At 50.8% G+C, this 22320-nt stretch overlaps 8 protein-coding genes across 8 annotated transcripts; 2 read left to right on the top strand and 6 right to left on the bottom strand.

The window, feature by feature from the left end:
• Window positions 1-1218: 1218 nt before the first annotated feature.
• Window positions 1219-2933, bottom strand: VTN77DRAFT_7101 (uncharacterized protein; the record flags this gene model as incomplete). The annotated part of the gene is made up of 2 exons (XM_069423454.1): window positions 1219-2407; window positions 2476-2933. 2 exons carry the CDS (start codon window positions 2931-2933, stop codon window positions 1219-1221), a joined length of 1647 nt encoding a protein of 548 aa, XP_069275596.1.
• An 808-nt stretch (window positions 2934-3741) lies between these two features.
• Window positions 3742-4533, top strand: VTN77DRAFT_7100 (uncharacterized protein; the record flags this gene model as incomplete). The annotated part of the gene is made up of 1 exon (XM_069423453.1): window positions 3742-4533. The coding sequence occupies one exon, from the start codon at window positions 3742-3744 to the stop codon at window positions 4531-4533; it is 792 nt and encodes a 263-aa protein (XP_069275595.1).
• A 348-nt stretch (window positions 4534-4881) lies between these two features.
• VTN77DRAFT_7099 (uncharacterized protein) lies at window positions 4882-6183 on the bottom strand (the record flags this gene model as incomplete). The annotated part of the gene is made up of 2 exons (XM_069423450.1): window positions 4882-5611; window positions 5678-6183. 2 exons carry the CDS (start codon window positions 6181-6183, stop codon window positions 4882-4884), a joined length of 1236 nt encoding a protein of 411 aa, XP_069275594.1.
• Window positions 6184-7590: 1407 nt separating this feature from the next.
• On the bottom strand, window positions 7591-9744 carry VTN77DRAFT_7098 (uncharacterized protein; the record flags this gene model as incomplete). Its single annotated transcript, XM_069423449.1, has 1 exon — window positions 7591-9744. One exon carries the CDS (start codon window positions 9742-9744, stop codon window positions 7591-7593), a length of 2154 nt encoding a protein of 717 aa, XP_069275593.1.
• Window positions 9745-12758: 3014 nt separating this feature from the next.
• VTN77DRAFT_7097 (uncharacterized protein) lies at window positions 12759-13206 on the bottom strand (the record flags this gene model as incomplete). The annotated part of the gene is made up of 2 exons (XM_069423448.1): window positions 12759-13105; window positions 13173-13206. 2 exons carry the CDS (start codon window positions 13204-13206, stop codon window positions 12759-12761), a joined length of 381 nt encoding a protein of 126 aa, XP_069275592.1.
• Window positions 13207-14109: 903 nt separating this feature from the next.
• VTN77DRAFT_7096 (uncharacterized protein) lies at window positions 14110-14765 on the top strand (the record flags this gene model as incomplete). The annotated part of the gene is made up of 4 exons (XM_069423447.1): window positions 14110-14139; window positions 14218-14256; window positions 14335-14409; window positions 14481-14765. The coding sequence occupies 4 exons, from the start codon at window positions 14110-14112 to the stop codon at window positions 14763-14765; spliced, it is 429 nt and encodes a 142-aa protein (XP_069275591.1).
• A 585-nt stretch (window positions 14766-15350) lies between these two features.
• Window positions 15351-16754, bottom strand: VTN77DRAFT_7095 (uncharacterized protein; the record flags this gene model as incomplete). Its single annotated transcript, XM_069423446.1, has 4 exons — window positions 15351-16016; window positions 16080-16575; window positions 16641-16662; window positions 16733-16754. 4 exons carry the CDS (start codon window positions 16752-16754, stop codon window positions 15351-15353), a joined length of 1206 nt encoding a protein of 401 aa, XP_069275590.1.
• Window positions 16755-20944: 4190 nt separating this feature from the next.
• On the bottom strand, window positions 20945-22041 carry VTN77DRAFT_7094 (uncharacterized protein; the record flags this gene model as incomplete). The annotated part of the gene is made up of 2 exons (XM_069423445.1): window positions 20945-21525; window positions 21627-22041. The coding sequence occupies 2 exons, from the start codon at window positions 22039-22041 to the stop codon at window positions 20945-20947; spliced, it is 996 nt and encodes a 331-aa protein (XP_069275589.1).
• Between the last annotated feature and the right edge of the window lie 279 nt (window positions 22042-22320).

Genomic DNA, 22320 nt, shown 5'->3' with positions numbered 1-22320 from the left:
CCTGTCGTTGTTATAATTAGGAATCCAATCAAAAACCCTGCAAATGGCAGTCGCTTCTTTAGCTTCTTATTAGGTTCAATTAAATTAGCATGCTTCTATCAACGTCATACGATATATACGGAGTACAGAGTACAGACTACAGAGTACAGAGCGTACCATGGTCTGATAATTGTAATTTAATTTATATAGATAGGACTTAGCCATCTACTCTGTTCCTACATGCCTCCTAGGTAGTACTGTAGGTACTTTTAAGGAGGTAGGCATACCATTCTCCCTGTGATCGTGATTGTGAAGGGCGAAGAAAGAAGCGTTTATCCATTGAGAAGCTTGAGGAAGAGGTACGAATAGCCTCAAGTTTAATTACCACCGCTAACAATTAATAATACCCCTAACTAAACTAGTTGAACGCTTAAACCATCCCGAGGCTCTAGCGTATAGCCGAGCAAATCATCCGCTGGTTAATTTGGACTACATAGTTTGCGGCCCACCTGGAGTTAATTTCCTTGATCTTCCCCGGTTCAAGGTCTTAGTCTTTAGAACATGAACGAATCCTACGTCCTACTCTGTAGAGGCTAATTAGAGGCGAGGTGTAGTTATGATGCAGGGGTTTGAGTCTTGACTATGCTGTGGCGCGCTCTAGCAGTACGTACTCCGTACTAGTGAATCTGTCATGACAGGTCATGTGAGGTGAGGGTGTACGGAGTACTCCGTGCCGAGTATTACCGAGAAGCTTCTTCAATCTTCTCCTTTTTGACGTCACTATGGAGTACATACGGATGATACATCGCTGCTGGCTGTCTGCTCGGAAAATCATCATCCTGCCGAGGACCCTGGAATCCTGTCTGTTCCGTCTACTCAGTACGAAGCGATAGCAATTGATTTGATGTGATTGAGTTGATAGGACTCAGTGTATTCATTCATAGCCACAATCATTCTCCCATAATCTGTGTCCAGCCATCCCAGAAACGGCCCAGCTGTAACCCGAAAGAAGTCATGATCATTAACCGTATCGTGATAATGTCATATCTTAAAGTATATCCACGGCGAAAATACAAATTGTGAAAGAAGTGAACCCGATGAGGGATCAAAGGTCGAGTAAAACAGTTCCTGAAGTTCATAAGCAGAAAAAAATTCGTGACTTCATGTCGTTCGTTTCGTCATTCCTAGCTTTCATGTCAGTCATAAGATCTTGTGCCCCTACCGTACATGCTGTTACTCTCATGAATCATGACCATTATTCTCTTGATCAATCTGATTTGACACCGGCATCACCCGATTCAGCCATTCAGTCCCAAGGCGAGTGAACCAGTGCCGCCGGCCTGTGACTTTGAACAGCTCTTGAGCTTTGTCGGCAAAGACTGTAGAACCCGCTACATCACCCAGCTGGTTTTTGACGTAGGCAATGGAGGCGTAAACAATCACCGTCCCAAAGCCTTTGGCCTCCGGAAAGTTTTCATACGTCCGTAGGGCCTGCTCCCAGTATTTCAACGCGCTAGCCCAATTCCCCTGGACATGCTGGACTCGGGCAAGGCCCATGTCAAGACGGCTTACACTCATCACAGACTCTGGACGTGCCGGAACAACACGAATATGCCGGCTCAAGTCCAAATAGATATCTTGTGCTCGCCAGTACTCGCCCTGTTGGAGGACAGCTTCCGCCAGGGCCAATTTCAGCCGTTGGACCCGATCCAGTTCCCGAAGGCCTGGGCTTTGGATAGAGTCTATCTTCTGCGTAAGCAAGATCTCGGCTTGGTATGGCTCTCCCAGTTCGCAGAGCACCGCGGCCAAATGTGAGACTAAGTCGCAGTTCGATGCACTGACGGGAACCACTCCCTCCGGGAGAGAGCCAGAATTATATACTGCTTCGAGGACCTGTCGCGCTTCATGGAACCGCCCCTGATAACGTCGGATCCTTCCCCAAGCGATAGCCTTCTTTTGCAGCGCGAGTTCTTCCAGCGTCGAGATATTGTCTCGATCCACAGGCTGGATCTCCTGTAGGGTCAAGAGGGCCTTGTCCAAGTCTTCATCGTTTTGGAGGTAGTCCGCGGCGGTGGAAAGACAAACCTCTCCGACGAGAGCATTGAGCCTCTTATCAAGCTTGTCTTGCTCAGTCTTGTAAGATATGCCATCCCATTCGGCATGGAAGAGTCGACGCAGATCGCTCTGTCTCGCCTTCAGCATCATCTCTAGATATGGATCGGACGCTTGTGGATCCGCTAATATCTCCTGGGCCCGCTTGATCGCTCGAGACTTCCAGGCCATACCGGAGAATCTGGAGCTAGCGAGGAGCGTGGGCACCATCGCGTGCTTGAGTTGGACGGAAGCTTTACCGGTGGCTTCCAACGAGTCGAAATGTTGGAGAATACGCCAGACCTGAGGGACCTGAGCTCGCCCAAGGTCACCGAATCTGGCCACGAGAATGAATCATTGATTTCGCATGCAGAGAGTAGCTGGTTTAAGAAACGGCGAACTCACTCAGGCTCCAGATACGCATCTCGTGGAAAGGCATGGCACACGAGAAGTACTGCTTGCAGCTTCCACCGGTCTGGGTCCAACATACTCTGTCTGTACATGGCCCGAGACCCTGGATACATGCTCAAACGCTGTTCACGATCCAAAGTGACAAGGCTATGGAATTGCAATTCATCAATCGCCTGTTGCAACCGTCCCTCATCCGAGAGGATGAATACCAAGTCCCGCTCAAGACCAGCCTCGACGGGATCTATATGTCGGGGTTCACCGTTGGAATCCCACGTTCTCATCCACGTTCCAGCGCGTCTCAGCATCGACAGCGGGATTCCGAAATCGCTATCTAGGAACGGGAGTACATTGGCAAGGTTGACGGTTAGGGCCTCCATCTGGACAGGCGCCAGTTGACTCCACAGAGTTGTTCGAATGCGTTCAGATAATTCGGAACTAACGTAGTGAGACATGGTGAGCTTTGCAGTCAACTTTGGAGTAAAGAGAAAGGACGTGGGTCTGGCGATCCAATGGAGAGTATATGAGAAGCCAGTTCTCAACTTCAATAGTCAGCGATCAATTCATCTCTGTCTTGATAATTGGTCGACTCCTCTAAGCCGGTTAAGGGAAGTCTGGGTTGAAGCTGAGCAAAGAAAAAGCACAGCTGAATCCAAGTGCCACAGGCTACAGTGTCGAGCCGGGGTTCTGCGGGGTTGACATGCAGAGCCAATGATCGGATACCCAGTGTCTAGACACTGTGACAATGTTGAAAGATCTGTCTGATTTGCTCTTTCTTCATTGGGAAGGACGCATGGCATGGATGTACCCACCCGGATCCCACGGATCTTAATTCTTGTCTTTTTTTGGATCTGTTTTGTTTTTTATCCTCTTTTGCCCCGCAGAACCCCTCTAAAACAGCTTGCAAGGTGGGACTACAACAACAGTTCGTCAATCGAAGCTCACGTTCTAGAATCTCGTTCGTACTATCTCGTTGCAATTTTCTTTTATTGATTTATTGTGAGAGATTTGGATTTGTCTCATATCAAGAAAACTTCGGTTTCGTCCGCTGACAGGATCTATCCAGAAATCAGAAACGATTCCTCGAGGAGGGATAATAACTACAGAGAAAAGTGACCTGAACGGAGAAGACTCGACCAAGCGGGGTTCTTGCGCTGTTTCGATCTCTGTAGTCGTCAATTGCTCTCTACACCCGACGAGGTCGAGAAGTTCGTCATCGAGGACATATAGTGCATACATATCACGTACCACAGATAGACGACAATGGCAGGTGAAGGCGACGTTCCCCTCTCTCTCCCTGCCACCATCACCGTCTCCCTTCCCGAACTCGCCAAGATGATCGATCTTTCCCTCCTCCATCCTACCATGACAGACGCCGACGTCGTCGCCGGCCTGGCCATGAGCAAGCAGTACAACGTTGCCACGGCATGCGTCAAGCCTTACCACGTTCCCCTGGCCCGGGAGCATCTGGCGGGGACGTCCGTCGGCGTGTGCCCCGTCATCGGGTTCCCGCACGGCAACTCGACGACGAACATCAAGGTGCTTGAAGCACGCGAGGCGGCAAAGGCAGGCGGCTCCGAGATCGACATGGTCGTCAACATCGGCAAGGTCCTTTCAGGCGAATGGGAGTACGTGGCGAACGAAATCAAAGCGATCAACGACGCCGTCACAGCCGAGGGGGCCATCCTGAAGGTCATCTTCGAGAACGACTACCTGCAAGACGAACACATCGTCAAGCTCTGCCAGATCTGCTCTGACATCGGCGTCGCCTTCGTCAAGACGTCTACAGGCTACGGCTTCGTCAAGCAGAGCACGGGCGACTACAACTACAAGGGCGCCACGCTGCCGCATCTCGCGCTGATGCGGAAGACGTGCTCGCCCAACGTGCAGATCAAAGCGGCGGGTGGCGTGAGGACGCTGGACGACTTGCTCCGGGTGCGAGCGTTGGGTGTGACGCGAGTCGGGGCGACTGCGGCAGTCGCCATCCTGGAAGAGGCCAAGAGACGAGGGATCGGTGAGGAGAGGGTCGAGGTGAAGGTTCCACCGGTTGAGTAGGTTGACTAGTGGATGGTATGATTTAGACGTATATCAAGTCTAGTTGATCGTCAATGAACAGAAATGAGTACATATGGTGCAAGACAGCACCAGTACAGAAGTCATGTACAGTACAGAGATTTATATTTGCTAGGTACACAGAAGTCCCGTCTGTGGAGTACAAAGATTTTACATACACATTCACATTATTTTTTCTCCTTTTTTCTCTTTTTTCTCCTTCTTCTTCTTCGCCTTCTTCTTCGCCTTCTTCTTCCCCCTCGACGACTTCCCCTCTTTCTCTTTCCTCTTCCGTTTTTTGGGCCTTTCTTCCGACTTCTTGGGCGTCTCTCCAGGGGTTTCTTCCCCCTCTTACCTCTTTCGCTTCTTGGACTTCTCTTCTTCTTCTTCTCCCTCCTCTTTCTCGTTCCTCTTGCGCTTTTTATTAGACTTTTCTTTGGACTTCTTCTTGGGCGTCACTCCGAGAATCTCTTCCTCTGATTCAGACTCTTCTTCTTTGGCGGCAGCCGCGTCTTGTTCTAGGATCTCAGCTGCGCCGGGGAAGCCTGATCCACCGAGGTGTTTGAGCACGTAGGCGACGCGCTCGACGTCTGCGGTTGTGAAGATCCGACTGTCTTCTCCCTCGCCGTCGCTAGGCTGCTTGACGGCATTGTTGAGACGAGCACGCAGCTTAGCAACCGCATCAAAGAGCTGGCGATATTCTCGTAGGTTATATTTCACATTCAGCTCGCCGTTCGGCTTGATGTGTTTGGCCGCTTTCTTGCCCATTTTCCCTGAAGAAGGGTACACGCCTAGACAGAGCCAGAGGTACACCTCGTCGCTGTAGAAGGGGATCTCGTTGGCATTCCCTTCCGTGGCGACTGAAAGGATGAGAGATGCTGTCGCAGGCCCGACTGCGCGGAGCGGCTCGGTGAGGATGTCCATGCTGTCCTTTGGGAAGGCCTCATCCAGAGATCCCTCTGACGCTGACGGGTCCACGTTTGGCACTGCTGCGAATGCAGATGCAGTGGTTTTTCGTACAAGGGCGGCTTTGTTGGTCTTGATCATGCCTTCTAGAGCGGGTCGGTAGACGCCGTGTTTGCTGTTGCATGTTAGAAAGGATCAAACAGAGCAAGAAATAGATCTCAAGATTGCAGCATGTACATACAGCTTCCACTCCATCAACCTCGCCATCTCCTCCTTCTCCATATAGAAGCCCAAGGATCCCTGGGCACTTTCACTTTTGTCACCTTTTTCTTTTTCTTTTTCTTTTTCTTTTTCTTTCTCTTTCTCTTTCTCGTTCACTCGACTCCGCCGCTCCTTCAACACTCTCGGCAGCGTCTCATACCGCCAATTGTCCAGCTCCAGAAACCTCTCCGTCTCCTGCTTAACTCTCAGTTCGGGGACGAGTTGTTCAGGCTGAGTTTCATCCGCTCCCGAGGCAGCATCAGCAGAATCCTTCGAGGCATCCTTCAAGGCGTCCTTGCCCTTGCCCTTGTCCTTGTCAGCCTTCTTCTTCAGCTGCTTTCTCAACTTGCTCGCCGCCTTGGCGATGATTTTTTGTCTGTAACTCTCCCTGATGGTCGTAGGGTAGCAGGCTAGCAGCTGCGAGAAGCTCTCGCGGGTGATCTCTGAGGGGGCGAAAGAGGGTATGATCATTTTGTCTTCTCCCATCTTGTCTTGAACTTGAACCCTTCTTTTTTTTACAGGCTATGCAGGATGATGGATGGATGGATGGATGGATGTACGTATGTATGCACACTTTATAATAGCCTCTCGGGCAGAGAAGAAGGAGGAGGATCAATACATAGACATGTGCTACCAGCAGCGGCAGCAGCAGCAGCAGCTTTTCAATTCAAATCAAGCAAATTCGAACTGACTGCACTGCACTGCACTAGACAGAGGACCCCAGACCAAGGGTGGGTAGGATATGTATTGAGAGAGAGGAGGGACAAAAAAAAAACAAAGATAGCAAAAGCACTTGAGTTGAAATTGAAGGTACAGTCGAAAAGGGAAAATAAAAAGGCCGCTTGGCTGGGCTGGGCTGGGGTGGCTGCGCTGCGCTGATAACCTGTCCTCTCGAAAATGCAAACAGATAGGGATTTTTTTGCTCTTCAGGAGGAATTAGGAATTATCTTCTTCGGAAAGAATTGTCAAAAATAATGTCGCATTGATTGATACATTGGACATTGGATGGGTATGGGGATGTTTTTTGGAGTATTAGCTAGCTAATTAGCTGGTTTAGTCCGGGTGAGCGGTGGAGGCAAAGTCCGCATACTCCGCAAGGTTGGATGGCTGTTCGGCCAATCAGGTTTATCATATCAGGCCTTGCCGAGGCTAGGGTCCAACCTGACTGTGCAGAGTACAGACATTCAATTCAACTCATGTTGCCTGACGCTGTTTGTCTGTCATGACCTGACACTGGCCCAACATTGTATTTTCAATTAACTTATTTACTACTAAGTTCAACTCTCCTCATCTCCTCTCAGCTATGATTCTCATATTTTCTACGTCCAACTCGATAGAACTAGAAAATATCTTCATACTCGACACGCGAATGTCTTCAGATTTCTGCCTCTCTACTAACTAATCATATCGATAATAAAGAAGACAAGACAAGACAAGGGAGTATCATGAGCAGTCAAGGAAAATTAGAAAAGGTGTATATTTGTTGAAGCATACCTCCGACGCCATAGCATAATAGCACGTCAGGGGCGTTGGACATGCAAAGAGAAACAAAAAAAAATATAGGGAACCTCACCCTCATGACAACAAGCTCAGCCCAGCTTGAGCAAATCCATAAGTCAAGTCCCAGGAAGAAAAACTCATTCCGCATGTCAAACCGAACCGAACCGAACCCATACCCGCTCCCAATGACAATCACACAAAATGTATCCGAGAGGGAAAGAACAATAACACAGGAATGGAGAAAAGAGAAGAGAGTAACAAGATTACAAAGACACGGGTGGTCCTTTTCTCTCATGGCGGCCACCCTCTAGATTCCCACTCTCACAGAAACGGAAAGGACATCAACATATTGCCCTGGAAAGGGAACGGCGTGAGCTGAAAATATAATGTCTGCTATCGATGTTGCTTCTTCTTCACTTTTGTTGGAGAGGCATTAGGGCTCACGAAACTAACCCTGCGCCCGTTTTTGCCACGATTCAGCGAGACCAGCGTACTGTCGAGCATGCGTTCCTTCTTCCTGGCATTACCCCGTCTCAAAGATTTTGACAGTGAGTTCGCATGTGACTTGGCAGGACTGGCCAGTTCATGGTCCGTCTTGGTCTCCGTCGTCGTCGTCGACGTCGCTGTACCTTCATCATCCTCCACCTCGATATGATCGAAATCTTGGTTATCATCACCGGCTTCCGACGAGCTGGGGCTGGGGCTCTCAGACTCGGAGGGCGCCTCATACTCATCGTCATCATCGCTGACAAGGCTCGGTGCTTGATTGGACTCGACAGTATGAGGACTGAGATTTTCTGCACTGTCGACGACCATATCCGCGTCTTGAGACCGATCCAGTTGCAAGGCGCCTAACGATGCGGAAGTGGGCGCGTACGGTGATGTATACGATGCTTGTCTGGCCGGTGTTGATGTCTCTAGCTGACGAGGTTTATGGCTACTCCTTCCCTTGTCAACACCTTTACGGCTATTGGGCCGCTGAGATGCAGCTTGAGGCATCGTCGTACGCGCAGGCAGTCGACTGCCTTGAAGTGGACGGTCCACGCCAGATTCGGTGGCACCTTCAGTTGCCTCCTCTTCAGATTCCTCCTCAGATGAGAACGCGTTCAGATCGACAGTCGTCTTGGCATCACCAACGAGGTCACAAAGGTCAAGACCAACACCTCGTCGTTCCAACAGCGAAGACAAGTGCGGAGTATCAGGGGACGCTTTGAATGAGGGATCAGGAGTCACCGGGCTAGCCATTCCCGGCTTCTTCTGCCGGGAATCCGTGACCGGACTGCTCGCATGATGTGGCGGGCGCTTGGTACTCTGCTTCACTTCACCCGAAGATTGCCGCTGGTTGTCTCTTGCTGATTCTATGGCATGTGCAGAACGGATCAAAGGGTGAACATAACCAGGCGCGCCACTGCTTGTCGAATCAGTAGTACCTCCAACCACCATCCCAGCCTCATCGACCTCCACGGGCTCTCCAGACGCCACTGCTGCCGCATCATGGCTGGCAAATGTCCGACCATGAGCAATCCGGCAGTGGTTGATGAAGCCCTGGGTGCTGGAGAAATCAAAGCGTCGGCAATCCAGACAAACCAACTTCACCAGCTGACCATCGCTCTTACGCTTGATAATCATCGGACCGGCCTTGTCCTTAGGCGGAGGATAGCCGCTGGGCAGAGCCTGCAGCTTGGCATTCACACTCCCTCTCTGGGAGCGTGACTTGCCAGCATAGCCACCCTCGCCGAGGCTCGCCCGCGTGGTTCGTCCGTCCATTGATGCATAGCCTGGCAGAGGTTCGGGTTCTCCCCCGTCAAAGTGAGGATCTGGCAAGAGCCACCTTGCATAGTGTCGTGAGTAGGGGCCGTCGGTTACACCCCATGGAGCTGGCGACACGGGAGGCCGTCCACTTCCCGACGGTGACACAGCGAATCCGGTCCCGTTGCTGACAGACTGCGAGATTCCCGAGACGCTCGAACCTGGATAGGGGATCTCAGCACACCGACGCAGCTGTTCCAGTGCGATCTGGCATTTCGCAATCTCCTGATCGATGAGACGCAGTTCGTTGTGCTTTAAAAGGACTTCTAGGCTCAGTTGCGCGTCGATAGCCTGGCGCAGCCTCTCGATATCCACCTTCGGAGGCGCTTTCGCATGCTTGTCCGCATGGGGAGTGTCGCCATGATCCGGGCTGCTATGGCTGCTATTCTCCGCGCGAGGCGGCGACTTCGGACCTTGCTCGGAGGGAGCGGATGGGGGGAGCGTCACAGTGTTGTCGGTCGCGGACTCAGAACTAGGCGTTCTGTCATTCTTCACGTCAGCTTCCATGGGAGGTGGCTGGTCGCCGTTGTCAAGGCGACGCTTCGTCGCCGGGGGCCCATCCAAGACGGCGATCGGTTCATGCGAGTCGGCGAGTTTGCGCTTCAGCTTGTGAAGGGAAGGAGTATCCAGGACGGGCGATTTGCGCTGTGTCGGGGTCGGCGTCACCAGCATCTTCAAATCCTCCGCCATCACCTTGTTTCCCCCGATGCCAGAGGACCACGGCAGCAGGCGAAACATGCCATGCGAGATGTTATATAGCTGCCCGGAAATTGAGGAAACGGTAGATCGTAGTCCGCTCAGTTGTGAGAGAGCCACTTTATCTCTCCACGCGCATAGAGTGGGCGCGCATCAGGTTCTGTAGACGGCGACCGCGCCGGAGAAAAGAGGTTGCGGACTGAGACACGCCACCTGAGACCGATAAAGACGCGTATGCGGCGATAAGGGACAAGAAGCCGAAACTGCCCAGCAACGATAATACAAGGGCTCCTCCAATCCCCCGCAGCAAGAAAGCAGGGCAGAGAAGCCTGGTGGGAAGCAAGTGAAACGCAGGTGTGCCGTGCGCGGGACGAGGTTCAACAAGTTCAGCAGTTTGACCAGCCGCCACCGCCGTATTAATTTGCAGGCCGTTCCACGGGCGGAGGTCGATATCGCCAGAGGTTCTTCTCAGTTGCCACGACCGATCGGATCTTACAGTGGACGTCCGGCCAGGGACAGTCTGGGGGAAGGGACCAGGTTGTGATGGGGGTCGGGTCGGGTGGGAGACTACCTATTACTGGCGTATGCGCTGGCGCAAGGTCGGGAAGGACAATTAGGGAAGAGGCACGGTCCAGCGTGTTTAGTCAGGCATCCGCATGGGGCGGCAAACAAGCCCACGAGAGGAAGGAGGCAAAGACAGGATAGGATAATAGTATAAGATTTCGCCAAAGATCGATTAATTACCGCGTGGACCGTTTGCTTAATATTAGCTAGTTATTTTTGGTGGTGACTGGTGAGAACTAGATCTGGCGTCCTCAAGGGAAAGGAAGGGAAGGGAAGGGAAGGGAAGGGAAGGGAAAGGAAGGGGGGTCTGAAGGAAGTTAGGAACAGGAATGCGGCAAAGAGCCCGTCACGAGAAAAGAGCGAGCATGGCGGTGCAGCAGAGAGTCAACCGGGCCACGCATTATTAGGGGATTAAAGGCGACCGGTGGATGATGTTCCGATGGAGCGTGGGAAGTGGATCTCTGGCACGCCAGAACTTGGGACGAGATGATGCCATGACAGGACGGTGGATGGTGGTTGGCTGTGGTGGCGCTGCCTCGTCAGTCCTATCAGAGCTGGCCAGGATCCAGGTCTGCCCTCACCCTCTCCGCATACCTATTATTCTGGTAGGGATTTTGTGCACATGAAAAGGGATCCGATCCCATTGCGATCTGGTTCAGACTGGCTCCCTCACAGCAGCCTTGACTTGAGACAGCAGATGATGCAAGGCGTCAAACCACAGTCTTAACTAGCGCCCCGAGACTGCGCGGAGGGCGGATGGATGGGTCGAAAGTCAAACAGGTCTCGGATCTCCGCAGAGGTGGGGACAATAGACTCCTTGACTGCATCGTCATCAGCAGAGAGTGCATACGGAAGACGGAATTCTCCGGATTCCGCAATCATATGCAGTTGAATATCTCGCTCTGTGTTAGGTTTCTCCGCAGTGCATTTTCTGCTAAACATCCGTCACAACTTACAAGTCCTAGACTCCTAGTTATAGATTTTGTATGGGCATGATGAGCATCGCCATTAGCCTTTATTTAGGGCGTCCATGCTCCGCCTATCTGATAGCCTGTATCCGGCCGTCTGGCCCATGTGGGGCCCTATGGGCGCTGATGGGCTGCTTAAGAATCGGGATCGTCTAGAATAATGCTGCTGCCTTCGAGGCGTAACGCCTCTCTGTCTGTGCTCTTGCAAGCTTGCTTTCGGCTGACAACGGGCTTCAACCCCTCCAACCTTGGACAGTCAAGTTCCAAACTGGAGTAAACGACAACTGGCTACCTTCCCAGAACGAAGTAGCAATAAAATAATTCAATATTTAGGAGAGACTATGTTCTCTACTGTATATGAGATTTCCAGTAAACCTAATACAATACCTTCCTACCTAGGTAGGTAGGTAGGTTATCGAACTACCTGATGTGGAAAATACCTACATAACCCATCCATCAGAAGATGGGCATTATCAGACGCAATAATCTACATCAGACTCATCCGTAGATACACAGGTGCATGGATAATGTCTACACTTTGAGGCAGCAACAGTCGTATCGCCTTGCCAAGGTTCTTCGTTGCTCTGCATCCTAGGTAGGATCTACGGATGAGACCTCAGTACAGTCCTTCCTTCCAGTTGAGGCAAGCCGGACTATCATGATAAGGTTCTCTGGATGCTGTTGGCTGAAAACCGGAAGGAACGCTGTAGGTAGGTTGGTTGGTTGGCAGGTGACCTGCTGGAACTAGCAGCATCATTCACATGCGTTCTAGACCGGGTGGGTGGTCTTTGCCAAGGTACCTTCCTACCTAGGTAGGTAGGCTACATTTGGAAAACTTCTGAGGTCACTTCAGGCTGGCTCTTTTTCTGTTTTTAGGATCGGAATACGGAGTATATATGGATATGGTTTCCTACTCTCCAGAGACGTACTATGTACTCTCTGATACGTGTCTGAGAGACTGGAGAATATTACCGGTTGAGAATACAGAATACAGGACTGTTACTTTCCTATTTCCTTCCATCTATGTCTCTCTGCTGTAGATCTATCTCAGCCGTTGGTCTGTCTGATTTTTGGAAATGGGAAGGAAGAAAGACGAAAAGGATGGTCGTTGGCTCGTTGATACGCGGAACATGTTGCGTTCCTATAACGGAGAGGACACGGCTATTCAAAGCAGGAGAGGTGTATCTCAGACAAGAAATGTCAGATATTTTCATTCTTCTCGTTTTCGGACGAAAGTACAGCAATGACCGGCGCCAAACTCCCGCAGACATGCACAGATCCCATCAGGAAAACCTGCCGCATCAGCCATAAGGATACAGATATATATAGCAAGCACAATGCACTATTCAAAGTCCAGAGGAAGTTCCCTTCATGATGACAGATTCACATTTTCCCAAGAGTAGCAACAGTCCCATCTCTGCTCGCTTTATACAAGGTCTTGGCCTATTCTCAGCAGAATCGATAACCAGCGATGGTTCCAAAACACTGACTCATACAGTTAAAGATAGCGAACCGGCATAGTGTTCAGTTTTTTCCGCTGTCCTGGATTCGGAGAATGAAGTTGACGATAACGGCGGCCAACAGCGAAACTGCCAGCACCGAGGGTCCGAACCGATCGTCGAACCCACTTTGGCCACGCCGTCGGATGCTCTGCGCTCGCCAATGGAAGGTCACAAGCGCATATATCATCGCAGCCATGGCGATGAACGTGAACAGACCGGCAGATATGCGACCAACGCGGTCACCGAAGTTGAGAAGGCCAATGGCCAGGCCTCCTAGGATGACGGTGAAGTTGAGCCAGGAGAGGAAAGTGCGCTCATTGGCGAAGAAGACCTTGGGTTCGACACGGGTGGGAAGGGCAATGCGCTTGCCTGTTCACGACGCATGCTGCTTAGCCTTTCGCCGAGATGGACGCTGAAAATGAGCGAGGATACGAACCTGGAGCAGTCTGGAGGAGAGGTTGAGAGGACATCTTGACCAGGGGAAATGGATATCCAATTGGGTATTGAGGGAATGGCTCGAGCTACAGTGAAGTCTGGACTGGCGAAGACCGGGACGGTGATCGATCTGGGAAACAGCTGAAGGAGCAATTGAGCGAATGGTCGACGTATACAACGAAGAGAAGGTATGCGAGGACAAAGAAGCCGCCTTCGAAGCTTCGTCAACAACGACCAGCCCGCGTAATGAGGTTGTGGATGTGGAAAGAGATCTGATTTGATCTGATCTGGGATGCTCAGTTGCTGGCCCCGCCTGGCGGCAAACTGGGGGCGGAGGTAGAGCTGCTCAGCTGGGCTGCTGCATCAGTCAGCCCAGTAAAGCTGCCTTCCGCTTCCGACCGTTGGTATTCACGTGCATGGTCCATTTTCGCCCATTGGGAATTTGCATTGATCCTTCGGGGCCGCCCGCGGCTACCGGTGTATTGTTTTTCCGGAGAGCCCCAAGTCCACCGCACCATTCCCCTTGCGGACTCCCGCCAGCTCGCTTGGGCAGCTCCGCGATCCATGCGGCGATCCAACCACGCCAGCGCGCGCCAGACTCCGGTAAGCGGAGGTTTAGTTTAATGACGATGAATCGCCGGAGAGCTGTCCAATTTCAAAACATTCGTGTATCCTGCTCCCGCTTGCACGCAGCCATAATCAGCACAAATATTTTCAACCCGCCAGTCGCGTGAGCATCGACCGCTTCTGTCACCGCAGAAAGTGTTTGTCTTCTCTTCTCCGCGCTGCGCAATCTGATTGTGCAGAGACCAATCCCCGCATTCCTTAATTGCAACGTCTCCCTAACGATAAACTTTGCGCCACAGATTGTGTTATCGGAGGACAATTCAACCTCATCAGGACAATTAGAGGACGTTCTGAGACTCGACAGCGGCAGAATGGCAGTCGAGGCCACAGCACCTTCCTTTGTGCGTCGCCTCATTACTCCCATGAAACCCTCCCTACGATCCATTGCATCGTCTCTTTGCTAACACTTTCTATTGTAGCCAGTACCCCTTGCGGAACTTACGAGGATTGCGACAGAGGTGCGTTCTGATCCTTCGGAGAGAATGTAGAATTGCCGAAGACTGGTGCTGATCTATGCCGGTGTCTTGTGTCAACAGGCATGCGACGCTGCTCTCCAAGGAACGACGGGTTATGATCACGCGAAAGTCGGGGAGTGGAATTCGCAAATCATTGTATGTCAGCTGTCGACGCGCTTGTGGACAAATATGCGAACGAGCCAGACTAACGTCGACGTCGGTTTCAGAACGGAATTTTGAAAGCCCTCATCGCCGCTACCAGCCCCGAAAACCCCTCCACGCCGCCTCCGTACCGGTTTACCGTCAACAGCACGATCGTGCAGCAGGGCGTCATCGACAAGGCTGCAGTTGCAGGCAACAGCGCCGGTGATGTCGGCAAGCGCGGCATGCACTCGGCCTCGGGCGCCTTCTGGGACGTCAACCGCGACGGCATGTGGACGTTCAAGTACCCCGGCGCTGAAGAGAGGGGGCTCGACGTCGTCGTCAGCATCACCTGGTTCGCGATGGGCTGAGAAGACAGCACGTCTTGTCCGATGGAGAATGAGAATATTCGAGCCACATGATCTCGCCGAGAAGAACCGCGTGCATGTATGTATCAATAATATCAATAATAATAAGAGGGAGGATGTTCGCATGACCATGATCCGATCAGATATGTCTGTGCCAGTTATTCTTGTTCGGTTCGGTTTCTTTGTTCCCTTCTCTGTTCATATTATTATTGTTGTTGATCGTGATCTTGTGATTATTATCATTGAAATGGACTTGCTCAGTAACTTTCTGTTGCTCGGTACCTTACAATGTAGGTAGGTAGCTTACTATCGGGCGAGAAGTAGACAGACTAGACCAGACCAAAGAAATAATAATTACAGCCGCAATAATTACAGCTGGAGTTGGAAGATCGTACCAAATTTAATTGCAAAACCAACCCGAGCAGCCCGAACCCGCTCTGTCCACAACCAACTCCAGGCGCCATGCTGATGCTAGTTTAAACCACGGTATGTATGTATGTACAAATTACGTAAAACGTAAAGCAGACGAGAAAATACAAAAAGGATGTGAAACACAAAACAAGACAACGGCAAAAGAAATCTTCAGCCTCAGCGAGGCTCGGAGTAGTCGTTCAAGGCAACACAAACTGCGCCACGGTGGTGCCCGCTATACTGACGGATGATTTGCCCCGAAGCTAGCTCCCAGAGACGAGCGTAGTGGTCGCTGGACACGGTGACCAGGTATGCGGAGTCGGCTGAAAAGGCGCAATCCCACACCCAGCGCTGGTGGTTCGCCAGTGTGGTCTCCAGATAGAGCGTGCCAGTCGACGGGTCCATTGGCGGGCCGTCTGGTTGCACAGGGAATGTTTGTTGAGGCTGGTCGCCGGATGCTGCGGTGCCGCTCGGGGAGCCGACCATGCTGAAGTCGCTCGCATTGAGATCACTGGAGCTGCCCTGAGGGGTAGCAGCCGTGTCGTCGCCAGTCGAAGTCTGGGAGTCGGTCGATGAAGGTGTGGCGGTTCCGTTGGCTGCGCCGTTTACACCTGGCTTGGGTTTGGCTTTGGCCCTTGCAGCAGCGGCAGCCTTGGCTGGAGGATAATCGGGATCCAAGTTCCAGATCTTAGCAGTATGGTCGGCGGAGCAGGTGGCGAGGTGCTTTACGTCGGGCGAAAGAAGGACACGAGTGAGATAGTCCTTGTGAGCCTGGAATGTTGCGATGGGCACGATTCGAGTGACCTCGGAGTCTTGGATCATACGCCAAATATAGACGTTTCCCTGTGTAGAACTACATCAGAACAAGATTCCACCATTGAACCGCTTCAAGTCTGGTCCTCTTACCTTTTTGTTACCCGCACAAAGCAGAGATCCGTCGCTGGCGACACTGACACTGTGCACGGCAACGTCGTCCTCTGGTATCAATTGGTGTGTACACACGCTCTCTCCCAAGTCCCAGACGCGCACCGTGCCGGCACGGTCCCCACTAATGAGCTCTCCTTGGTTTGGGTGGATCACAACATCGTTGACAGGAGCCTTATGGACGTAGTTGCGTTGGAGACTGCCTGAGCGCGTGTCCCAGACCTTGACGGTTCCGTCTTCGGAGCTGGTGACCATCCACTTGCCCTCACAATGAAAGGCGACTCCGGTGATATTGTTTGTGTGGCCATCAAAGGTCATGACCGGGTTGGGGTTGCTGGACTTGATATCGTAGAGCTTGACATTGGTGTGTCCCGCGGCGGCGAGGTAACGTTTATCGGGCGTAATACAGAGACGATTCACCTGAGAATCGGGATGCTGCAGAGTGCGCGAGCAGATCCCAGAAAGCGCTTCCCAGAAGCTGCATTTGGGCGATGCTGTCAGCAGCTCTCTCGGCTTTCTGGAGCTGTTTGGGTCAAGACCTACCGGATGGTATGATCATACCCCGCTTTGCAAGTCGTCAGCCTCAACTTCTCACACACAGGCTGTGGAGCAGCATTCCAGATTGCTGGACTTACCAGTACACAGAATAACGCTCATTGTGCCTGAATATGGCTGATTGAGGCTTTGGGTTGTTGTCTCCTTGCCTTCACTAGGATGAAGACGCAGGAAGAGTGAATGGCGGCTGGCCCAGCCTTACCGGGGCACGGTGCTGGGTCAGCCTAGTCCCAGATAGGCATCACTCGAGCTAGTCTGTCCATGGTTAGCGTGCTTACTTTTATATCTGAGGCGGTGGAATTGGGAGCACTCTGGTTGGTCAAGGGTACAGAGCACGTGATGAATGGAGGGCGGTGAAAGTGAATATCGTAAAATATGCCGGCAGAAAGATAGATCAGTCACACGAGTCACACTCCATCAGTCACTTCTCTCTCCACGTTTCCGAGTCAGTATCAGATTCACTGCTTCACTGCTTTTTGTTTATTGCCATTGTGTTGTTTTTAAGCAGGTCCAAGGTATTTCTTGAGTTACATAATGCGATGGACGTTTGCATTCACTATAGCATGTTGTTTGCAGGAAGATTCTTACCAGGCAGACTATTTATATCGTCTCTTTCCCTGATGTCTGCCTTGTTCTTCCTTCTCTTCCCTCTCGTCCACCCAAAAACTTCTTGTGCTGGTCACAACTGCCTCATTTGAAGCCTCTCTCAAGTCTGAATCTTGAATTCAAAACCAAACCAAACTCCTACAAACCTCTACAAACCTCTCCAAATGGAGAAAAACTCCGAAGTTCGAAGCGTCTCTGGGAAGCGCACCCATGACGAGGCCTTCGGCTGGTCCGAGGCCTCTCATGGCGAAAAAATCCAAGACCGACGGGGAGTCTTTTACTTCCACCAGCACCCGCACTCGACAGCGCTTCTCCCTCGATGGCTGCAAGCCGGATGGCAAGCCGGGATATTCGTCGCCATATCCCCTCCTTGGAAGATTTGCCTTAATACAAGCCTATATTTCGTCTGCTCTTCTCCCATCTTCCTTATTCTTTTTAGCAATTAGGTCGCTAGGTCTGCCAATATGAGCATTGAGCATCTTCAGACTTTGACATCTCGCTAGCATACAAGCAATTTTGTCTACTGTGTTATGATAATAGCAACACTGTTAGAGCGACCCGACGCTCTTCCTGAAGCTTTAGGAACTGATAGGCCCGCAGCGCAGCAAGAACGTCTTGATGATGTTCGAGAACTCCGTAGGTATCCTCGCATCATTGGCAAGACTGTTTTGATTTCTCTTTGCCACTATATCCCGGTATATCTTGACTTTTGCTACAGAGGTAGGGTTATGACCAGCTCTGGTGGCTAAGCGCCAGGTTAGAAAGGAGCACAACAGAAGGGTACAGGTGCAGGAGCAGACACAGCCAGAGAGAATACAAATTGACAGTGTTGAAACCAGCAGATTCGGCAAGGAGCTGGGGAATCAATCATTGAGGTGCCCTGCTTGAGCCGATCTATATACCCCGCAAGATTAGTACCTTATATATCAGGTGGCTAGGATGAAAGACATACAACCATAGGTGATACTATACCAACGCCCCTAGAGGTAATGGGCAGAACAAATCCGTCCCTAGAGCCATCGTTCGAAGTAACAGCAAGATAGGAGCACTTTGAACACTGAAAGTGACTACCTCAACCAGAGCAGTGAAAGGAGGGAATCGATTCCCAACCTCTTGAAGACAGCGTTGAATCAAACAACCCGACGATTGATTGCTATCTTCCCAAGTTCTACCGCATACGCACAGTGAAATGTACTCTATACGGTCAGTCACTGGCCTGTGGCACATTCCAGTCTACCTGTAAGTGACGGCAATTGCCATGATTAGGTAGCGAGATCGAGTGACATTGGTCGAAGGGCAGGAATCACTCCCTCCCTGCCCAGCTATAAAATGCCCGTCAAAGCCCCTTCCACCGGATGATCCGTGTGTATTGGTATAACTTACATATATATATATATATATATGTGTGTGTGTGTGTGTGTGTGTGTACATGCGTCCTCGACGGGATCCGGTATCAAGGATGGTCGGGCTGATTATATTCTTCTGAAATCTATATCTTTCTCATCCTTCGTCAAAAAAAACTGGTCACAGGCTGCGTGCGTCTTTTGAAACATCACCATGTTCATCTTCGGGCAGTTTCGCTATCTCTCAACCTTCTGAATCGTGCCCTTGAAGAAGGATATATTATATATGACGCCATTATCCATACCCAGTCGGGATCGGGAGTGACCGGTGGACTTCGACTCTCGACAGGCAACGGAACACAACATCCAACCTTCATCATTCTGGTTATGACCATACGTGGTGCTGAAATACGAGGAGCAACTGGGTATAGGGCTTGATAGGACCCTACATCTACCAGAGTGCGACATGACGAACTAGAATCATTGTGGGTTCTGATTTACCTGGAGGAAGGGAAGGGGAAAGAAAAAGGAGAAGAAGCGCCTCATAGAGGAGCGGGAGGAGTTGCTGCGCAAGGCAGAGCGCGAGGTCTCTCCCCATACGGAGTATTGGATGATGGATTTGTCCACCGGGAGGACCAAAGTCCTTCGAAGATAGCCTGGTAACGACACACTGGTCTGGTAAAGTCCCTGTTTATCGCCGCTTTCTGCAACTTGGTTGTCATTGTTATATCAGCAATAAACGAACTAACAGAATGATTGTTACTCGAAGAATGAATGCAGTTGATGGACTCGGGGAGCACTGATTCAACCAAACACGATAAAAAGGCAGAAAGCCCCTATCAAGAGGCTTTGCCGACGGCCTTTTCTGCCAGTGGGGGATATACTGCCAGCCGCATCAGGTCACTTCCTATTGTGAGGGCTATGGATTCAAAAAAATCCTCAGAAGCTTGTTTGCCATATACTACAGCTATAGCGACAGCTACGGCCACAATGACAACATATCGATCGATGGAGAAAACATGAAAAAAAACCTGGAAGATACTATATATATTACGAAACTCTCCTGCCTGTTCCGATTTTAAACGCCGATATCAACAAAGCAGCCGGTTTTTTTTTCTCCATAGGAAGTTGACGCAAATCGTCGGGGACACAGAACAGATGATGAGAACGACTGGCCTGACAGACAGCACCTAATCGAATCGAATACAATCGCATGCAATCCCTTATTAAAAACAACTTCTTCCTGCTGCAAGTCTAGTGGACTCTCTCTCCCACTTCAACATCCTCTCTTTCTCCAGGTCCAACCCTAACCAAAAAAAAAACTGGACAACCAGTCCAGCGTTTTACATTTCCTGCTTGATTTCTTGGTTGGTTGGCTGTTTGCTCTGCTGAGGTTTTGCTTGCTTGCTTGCGAAATAAGGAGCTCCTGAAAAAACAAAATGCCTTAGAGCAAGCAAGAGCGGGGAAAGAACAATAGCGACAGCGCGAATGGAGACAGACAGCTGACAGCTGCAGCGGGAAATCAAGCAGCTGGAGAGAGAGAGAGATCTTCCCTATTTCTAGAAGCATTCGAAAGGCTATTCATACTATTGGAGGACCTTTAATCAAATTATTCAACAGCAAAGAGACGTCATCTTCTCTTCTCCTGCCTTCCGACCTACCTCCGACAATGATGTTATGTTGGTGTTCTCGTTCTGCGATCTGGGCTGTGATTGTGAAGCCTGCAGCTATATACATGTCACAAAGGAAGGTGATAGAAATCTGTACTAAATATAGGGGTTTTAGCTTAAAAAAAAAGCCTGTTTTTCTGTTTTATTTTTCCTCCATCTTTCTTATTTGTTCTTAATGGAGCAGTCGTTAGCCTTACGATATGTTTTCTTTCCTTCAGTTTCTGACTCATACTTTAAGATAAAAAAAAGATAATGTAATATTTTCTGACGACTGTTCTCAACTTGATGAATTTCTATTGATAGCACGGTCATAACGATCGTCAAGAGGTAAGAATACAATACAATACAATAGAGTCCCGCTCCGTCGCCGGTGTATATTCCCGTCTATCCGGATCGGTTCTTGACTCCGGTCTAATGGTATAAAGTCCCTTTCCAGGCCGGTTCGAAACCCTCCTATCCTATCTATATATCCTGATTGACCTCCGTGGTTAACCAAAAAGAAAAGGAACAAACAGCGGCAACCCATCTATATATGTACTGTACCTGGGGTTAAACAGGTTGAAACGAACAAAACAAACGCAACCGTTCTATCCAAGGGTATGGTATGGTATGAAATGGTGTGATAAGGATGAAGTAACAATATGAGAGTCAAGACATGCAAGGATCGTGGCCTCTACACATCAACCCGGTTCCTGCGCCAGCCGAATCGCCGCTTGACGGGCAGACTGTCGCTGCTGTTGGAACCGTGATGCTTGTCATCCAGGATGGCCTGGTGCTTGAGCTGGCGCCGGGCCTTGCGACTGCCGCAGCAGGCGCAGCAGCAAGACGCTACCTGGACGATGAACCCGATCAGGGTCAGGCCTGAGGCAATCCACATGAAGGCCAGCATGCGGGTGCCTAGGTAGGCCTTGATGTTCAGGTTGACCTGGTTGCTCACGAAGGCTTGGCGGAAGATGGAGAACATGATCGTCGCCACCACCGAGGCCACGGTGGTGGTGAGCGCGGTGAAAAAGGTGAAAATGACCATAGGTAGGGAACGAAAGAGGATAAAGGTCGAGCGATGGTGCGGACGAAGAGTCTCGTTCACTTGCGGATCCGGCGAGATGATCTGTGGAGGGCGGGACGACACCGCCAACGGGGTGATGAAGATGGCCAGAAAGGACAGGATTGCCCCAACAAGGAAAAGGCCAAACATCCAGTGGGAGGCGACTCTGGCGATGGCAAGCGCCTTGGTGATCTCGATGGGCAGAGCAACTGCAGAGGTGTGTCAGCCAGGATACAACAAATTTCAAAGAGCATTCCACACGATCCCCTCAAAATCTCTCCAATTCAAGTAATTGGAAGGAATTACGTACTCGTCGCACCCCTGAGCAGCTCGTTCACCAAGATACGGACGGGATCGAAAAAGTACAAGGTCTTGGGCTTAGAGCAGTCGGTGATGCCCGTGTTGTCGTAGCCCTCGCAGAAGTTCCACAGTCCAACCTGGTAAAAGTCATGCAGACCGATACTGCGGGCAATACTGTTGATAAAGACGGCATTGGGCACCGAGAGAGGGATGATATTGGACATGTCGAGCTTGAGGAAGTAGGTTTCCCTTAGGACGGGTTTGTTGGAGACATTGCCGATCTCGACGAGGACGAGGAAGATCCAAGCAATCAAATAGAGTAGCGAGCGGAAGAGACGATGCCAGAAAACGGTGGCATGTCGTCTCGGGGCGTAGGACGGTTCCTCTTTGTGGGAGCGCTCGCCAGCGAGGGTGCCGTCGGCCATGGGGGTGAAGGCAGAGTGGGGATACTCTGGACACCCACAACGGCCGTATTTCGAGGAAAGGATAGGAGAAGAGAGAGTGACAGTGAAAGAATAATAATACGATGATAGGAAAATTTAGGAGAAGGAGAGAAAGAGTGTGAGCTCGGTAGGGCTAAAGATAATAGGCATCGCAGGTATCCGGAGGATTTCGTGCGGAGCCTTGGCGGAGGAGGAGGTACGGAATAATCCGTACGAGAGACTTGGCTTCTCTCTTTGCTGGAGGACGTAGGAATAAGGACG

The sequence above is a fragment of the Rasamsonia byssochlamydoides genome (genome assembly GCF_041956645.1).
Source record: "Rasamsonia byssochlamydoides strain NRRL 3658 unplaced genomic scaffold VTN77scaffold_57, whole genome shotgun sequence".
Taxonomy (NCBI): Eukaryota; Fungi; Ascomycota; class Eurotiomycetes; order Eurotiales; family Trichocomaceae; genus Rasamsonia; species Rasamsonia byssochlamydoides.
Note: the sequence above shows the minus strand (reverse complement) of the source record. Positions and strands in the feature narration are given on the sequence as shown.